Source organism: Gavialis gangeticus, unplaced genomic scaffold, assembly GCF_001723915.1.
Source record: "Gavialis gangeticus isolate Ggan-Ray unplaced genomic scaffold, GavGan_comp1, whole genome shotgun sequence".
NCBI lineage: Eukaryota > Metazoa > Chordata > Crocodylia > Gavialidae > Gavialis > Gavialis gangeticus.
Window position 1 is genome coordinate 46,150,297 of NW_017729006.1, and position 6,563 is coordinate 46,156,859.

The 6,563-nt window shown below is 39.0% G+C and overlaps 1 protein-coding gene across 1 annotated transcript in view; it reads right to left on the minus strand.

Moving 5' to 3' along the window:
- The window catches only part of ERP44 (endoplasmic reticulum protein 44), a 115,505-nt gene that overhangs the window by 90,422 nt on the left and 18,520 nt on the right, over positions 1-6,563 (minus strand). Inside the window, exon 4 of the mRNA XM_019509162.1 lies at positions 5,405-5,444. Within this exon, the coding sequence (XP_019364707.1) occupies positions 5,405-5,444 (40 nt within the window). The remainder of the gene's footprint in view (positions 1-5,404; positions 5,445-6,563) is intronic.

Genomic DNA, 6,563 nt, shown 5'->3' on the forward strand with positions numbered 1-6,563 from the left:
GGGGGATGCCGGATTTTTGATAATTCCAGATTTCTGATATCTGGATTTATGAGGTCATACTGTACTGCAAAACTTAAATTTCAAACCTGAAGACTACAGATATAGCAGCAAAACAAGGAAGAACCCCACAGATCTTTTCTTGAGGTCATGTCAGACTTTGAACTTGTACTTTGGACCTTTGCCAAATAAAAAGGCTGGAGCAATGGCACAAGTCTCTAAAACCCTTGGTTCCTTGGAAGTGACTTTCATTGAAGATTAAAATGAACTTGAGTACAATAAACTTACTTATTTTGAAAACAAATTCAGTTTATCTTCTGTTGTTTCTGTACCTTGTATTTTTGACATGCTGCAGAACTTTGGATTCATGTATCATTTTATTGTTATAAAAGTACTCAGAAAGAAAGCTTAGGGCTTTTCTACATTCAAACTTTTTTTTTTTTTTAAATGTTAAGGCTAGAAATAGGTGTTGCTTTTGTCCCTAGACAAGTTGTGCCTGTGTTTGGCTTAGAACAGAAATATCCCCAGACTGGTATGTACACACATCACCCTTCTAACCAGGGTTTAGTGAGCAGCTGAATGCACTGCTGCTTTTCTACCATTGATTCAATGATATAATCCCAGGACAATCATTCAGATGCACTTTGTGATATCCTGTGATAAACTATTAGCACTTATCTTATGACCTTTTTGAGGATTTATCCCAGGACAACAGACATGGACATCTGAATGATTGCATTTTGTCCCAGGATAAAACCATTTATCTTAGGGAAAATGTGACATCTGTTTGTACCCTGTGGGTGGAAACAAGGGTCACCTTTGTGCCACCATAAAACATGTAATGGCAGCACAAAGTTACAGTAAACAGACTTTCATACTTTCCATTGTGCCACAAATACTCAAATTTGCAGCCACAACAGAAGGTAGTAATAAATTAGGCCATTTTTCTGTGGCTGTCTGTCTATTTATGGCAGGACAGCACAGATAGCGTGAAGCTGGGTCCCAGGGTTCCATGGGCTTGACAGGTTGGGTCCCGTACATCCCAGGGATCACCAGGGATGCATCTGGGTAAGCAGAGAAAGTCAGGGTTTCACCCCAACACAGGGCATATGTCTGCAAGCAGGGGTTTCCCAATCGCAAAAACATGCCCTGTGCATCAGCAATATGCATGCTAGGGAAAGTTCACCAGCATGTACCTACAAGTTCAGAGGAGATGAACTCCCAAGGGAGGTCCCTCCTCCACATTTGGAGGCCACACTTTTTTGCTGTGCTGCCAGAAAATAGCACCAACATCTACAGAGCATTTCCCCCATGCATGTATCTGCAAGCAGGGAAATCCTCAGCAGAGGGATTCCCCCGAGTGTATCTGCAAGCAGGGAGCAGGGAACCCCTATGGCAGGGGGTACTTGAGAAGGCCCTAGGGAGTACGCAGGGGCAGGTGGGGATGGAGTGCCGGCCAGCCAGCTGGACACAGGGGGCGGGGGAAGTTTGCATGCAGCGGCTGCTGCTGCTCTACATTTGGCCACACGCTCCCCACCCCCACGTCCAGCAGCCAGGGGTACACTGATCCAAAAAGGCTGAAAACCCCTGCCCTATGGGATTGCAGATCCATGTGGGAAAATCCCATGCACTATATCCCCCTATGCCTCAAGTTGGAGCACGGCAACTGGTCACATCTGTAGATGTCCATGGAGTGCAATCAGCTGTGCCGTGACATATTGCAGCACAGCTGGTCACACTCCACAGACAACATCTGTTTCCAGCTTAAGAGATACATTTGACAACATAGCTAGGCTGCTAGTACTGTAACAACCAACATCACTAATGGAGATGCAGTTTACACTGGCAAAAGTAGAACTTAGTACACCTTAAAACTGTTCCCTGAATGGAATAAAATGTTCAAGCAAATGAACTTTTTCTGTTGGCCTAACTACACAAGAGCTTTACCAGCATAGCTGCCTCTTGGAATGAAGGCAGTAGGGACTCTAACTACTACCTTCATTCCAAGAGGCATGAAGGTCAACATGTTCATTAATGCACTGTAGTTACTGTTCATTGAGTTTAGTACCTGATACTAGTAACAGGTAAACTCAATGCGCAGTAACCGGAGCTACTGCACAGTAGTGCTGGTGCACGCCTGTTAAGTGATGCTAATGCACAGTAGACTAACTCTACTGTGCATTAGTGTCTTGGCATGGCTTTCACTGTGACATGCTGATGTGCAGTAGAATTAGTCTACTGTGCATTTAGCATCTCGTGTAGATGTGTCTACTGGCAATATACTTATGCCAGCAAAATGATCAAGCCTCAGTTATTTCAGGGAAGAATCTGTGTTACTACATTCTTCAGGGCTTGCCTCCTTTGGAGTTGTTCCTGAAATGTGTATATAGAATTAGTTAGGATGACTATTCCTTTTTAAATTAATCCCACTTAAGCAGGATATGAATTTTAAAAGTATAAATGCATTTTAAAGCTATAGCTGCAGGAGTAAAATTATGCGACAGAGGAATTCCATAGCACTGATTATAGGTTTAAAATAGGATTCCTCCCTATACTCTAGAGTAAAATATTCCCACCTTCCCTCCCGCAGATGTCTTGCACATCAATTAACTGATGTTTGCAACTAGAGAGAATTATACTTGGGGAAACCTGCTTATGTAACATCTTAATGCAACAGCTATATCAATTAAGGCCAGGGAATTTATTTTTTTTTAAAAAGCCCCAGCAACATAATTCTGTGTCACAAGACTATATTTAAAAAGGTTTGCACCATCTTAACAAAAAGTATAATTTTAAAACAATTTAGTTAAACCAGTACAAACTTTTGCATAGATAATTGCATTGATTCAAAAGGACACATCATTTTAGTTTGCTATAAGAAATTTACAGTTGCAAACTAATTCAGTATAACCAGTTTTTAAAACTGTTTTACCTATGGGGACAGAAGGGTATATTTGTAACAGTCAACTAAACAGATTAATTTAAACTAATGTAACTTTTTAATCTAGCCATAAAATATTACAAAGCTTTCTCCTCATGATATATAAAGCTATCAATAATGCCTGGACCACAGTCTTCCAAATCAATATAAATACTATCTAAATTACTGGCAATCAATTGCATTAATCCTCAGTAAGAGTACTTTGTAAAGGATATTTTTAACTTTTAATTTTTTGCCTTTTCTACTTATGTAGATGCGAAATATATGAGAATTTTTCATTTGCTGCTTGATTTTACTTTATAAAAGTCAAAAGCCAGAAGACTTTTGATCTGCAGGGGTGAGGACACCTGACAATTACTACAGGATAATTTACTTTACATTTTACTGTGCAGTAAGGAACAGACACATGACCAGTTCTCCCAAGGTAGGTGCTCAAATTAGGCAGTATAACAATGGCTGGTCAGTAGGTGGCAGGGAAGCTTGTCTACACTAAAGAAATGGAAATTCAGAATGAAAGAGAGGCCCCTGGCAGTTTTTAAAACAACAGTGTGATTGGGATTGGAGGAATGTTATGCCCCATCCCAAACATTACACCTCATGCCATGCCAGACATTCATTAGGCAGAAGGTGCAATATTTGGGATACAGCATAAAATTCCTTCAATCCCAAATGTGCTGCTGTGGAGCTGCTCTGCAGCCCAATCCTGCAGATCAAGGCAGCGGATGCCTCTGTCCGGGATCAAGGGCTGACCCCATGGATTCCAAACTCAAGGCTATCCAGAGCCAACAACTGATAGTCAAAACAAGCCTCAGATAGTATCGGGTCCCACTGGAGACCCCCAAGCTGTACAGGGTGGGTCCAACATTCCACTGATTATCAGCCCTGGAGCTGATAATGGGTCCACCTATTTGTTGGCCAGAGCTAGGACAGCACAGCTGCATGTATGGTTTTTAGAAATCCTGAGACTCTGGGATGGGGAGAAGTTCTGAGGCCAGAGTCCTGTGACCTCTAAATAAAAACAAACTCAAAAACCCCCCATACCTACAGCCCAGGACCCATGCTGGTTGTCAGCATTGGCATGAGAGGAGCTACACGTTTAATTTATGGCACCATACGGAGCCACAGAAGATGTTCAACAAAACATTTCATGGACCATCTTTATGGCTGGTTTGCCACTTTATGGCACCATAAATTGGCTGTACACGTAGCACTTACTATTTATGAGGCGAGTAAAACATTAATCACACTATAATTGTAATACTTACCTAAGGATGACAAAGGACATACAATACATTAGCACAAATCAAATAACTACACTTTTCCAGGAGGTAACTTTACTCTGGATTCAAAGTGATTTGTGGCATTGTAGTGCTGCAAGTCATGTTTCTGCTTCACTGGTAACATGTAATACAGTCAAAATATGCATCATGTGACCACCTTTCAAATAGATATTGGTAAGCTCTCAAAACCTTAATTACAGAAGCAAGACTGTGTAAAGTTCAATAAAGAGAACTTTTCCATTAAATGAATATTAGTTGAAATTTTTTACCTACTAGAGTTAATAAGGCTGACTAAACTGACTGAAGCTGAAACAGTTAATAGGAAATAACTTTTTCACCCATCTTATTATTTGCTATATTTAACATGATTTGGCTTAATGCATGTGGTTGGGTTCACCATTTTCCCTGTCAGTCTATTTCTCCCTTACTCGTGATGTTCTTTATAGTAGATCAGAATTTTTTTTTATTGTTTAGAGCAATTACTTAAAAAAAAGAATTAGGCTATGGTATTTAAATAAGTTCCATCAGAAACTACGGCTTTTTTTCTAGTTAATGACAAAAACGTTATCTAGAAAGGCTGCTTTTAAATCAATTTTTTTTAAACTGTCCCCTAAAAACCTCTGTCATCTCAACTTCTATGATGTCGTAATTTCAACAACTCTTCCAGGCTAAACACAACACTTGACTTTCTAATACAATTAACTGATTTTTTTGTGGGGGAACACAAGAAAGAAAGAAATGAAAAAGGACTAGAGTGACTGCAATAAATTAAAGCTAATCTTCAGAGTAACAGCAGGTACATGGGAAGTTAATGTGGAGCAACCCGCAACCCCTCCACCCCTTTTTGTCTTGTGGTAGCAAGATTTTATACAGCACAGATACAATAGCCTCAAAAACTGCAACCATATCCCACAAGGTCAGATAGGAGAAAAACTGTTAAGTAGTAATTATGGAAAAACTGATTAACCGCTTACGCCAACTATTCCAATAACTATAAATCATTCACTATTAGCAGAATGATTTGGTAAAATTATGTTCTGAGAAATACTATATACTTTGTGAGTTTTTAAGAGCAGAAAAGCATAGGATCATAACATTTTAATTAAATATGCAATACTGCATAATTTTTCAAACAATTTGCAAAATGCAGAGATTTTAATGTGAAACAAAAATATCTAATACTTACCAATCTGCATAAAAATTAACTAGAGCAACATCTGCATTGTCTGGAAAAAAAAAAGTGTCATGTTATAAGTTTTTGTTATAGAATGTTAAAGTGAAATTACCTGAAGCAAAGTATGCAGAGACAATAAAGTCTACGATCTAGTACAGGCGTGGGCAATTATTTCGGGCAGAGGGGTGCTTACTGAGTTTTACCAAGCCATCAAGGGCGGCATGACAGGCAGCCAGGGGCAGATAAATATTAATTTTCTAAATTTTTTAGGGGACCTGCAGCCCAGATAGAATGGGCTGGTGGGCCACATTTGCCGCATATACCGCATTTTGCCCACCCCTGATCTAGTGGGTATAAGAACTCTAACAAAATAAGTCTCAAGTTAAATATAACCAATACAGGGAGAAAAAAAAAAAGATAAAAGCTGCCATTTTGTCAAGTGTATTTACAGTATAAACAAGCTACAATTAGACATTGAAAGAGTTTTAAGGCTACAACAAATAAAAATAGAAAAGAAAAAAACATTTTGCATCTGTAACAGGCAAAAGTGATCCTGGATATACTATCAAAGTGCTCAAAACCAGAAAGTATAGTTAAATATGCTATAAATATTATCTTTATTATTCACAAAACACTGAAAAAAACCCATTAAGATGTCAGAGTTCAGTGTTTGGAAGCCCAGGAATGCCAAAATTAAGGCAGCTTAATTCAATCCCTCCCTTTGCGTGTATACAAATTGCCAATTCATTTAAATTTAAGACATTTTTTTTCCATATGACCCCTCCTTCATTAAATGACCAGGATGGATGTTATCATAGCTAATGCAGTTAGAATGATGTCTTAGAAAAATTGGGCTCTATTCCTGAGTCTACCACAATGTTTATACTCTGATTTCAGACAAGTCATTTAAACCAAACATTTTAAGGACAGTCACTAGTTGCATACTCATTTTCTGGTTGTTCACACATTAGGCTGTGGGGTTTGATTTCTACAAGTATGAGCAATAAAATCTTCAAATGAAATCAGCAGGGGCTGCGTTGAACATTTAAAGTAGTGCATGTGATACTAAGTAGAGCTGGGGTGAGAGGTCCTAGGCATCCCAAATTGGCCACCAAAAATTAAAAAATTGTTTGACTTCAATTGGTACCTCAGGTAATACACCTCCCCTCCC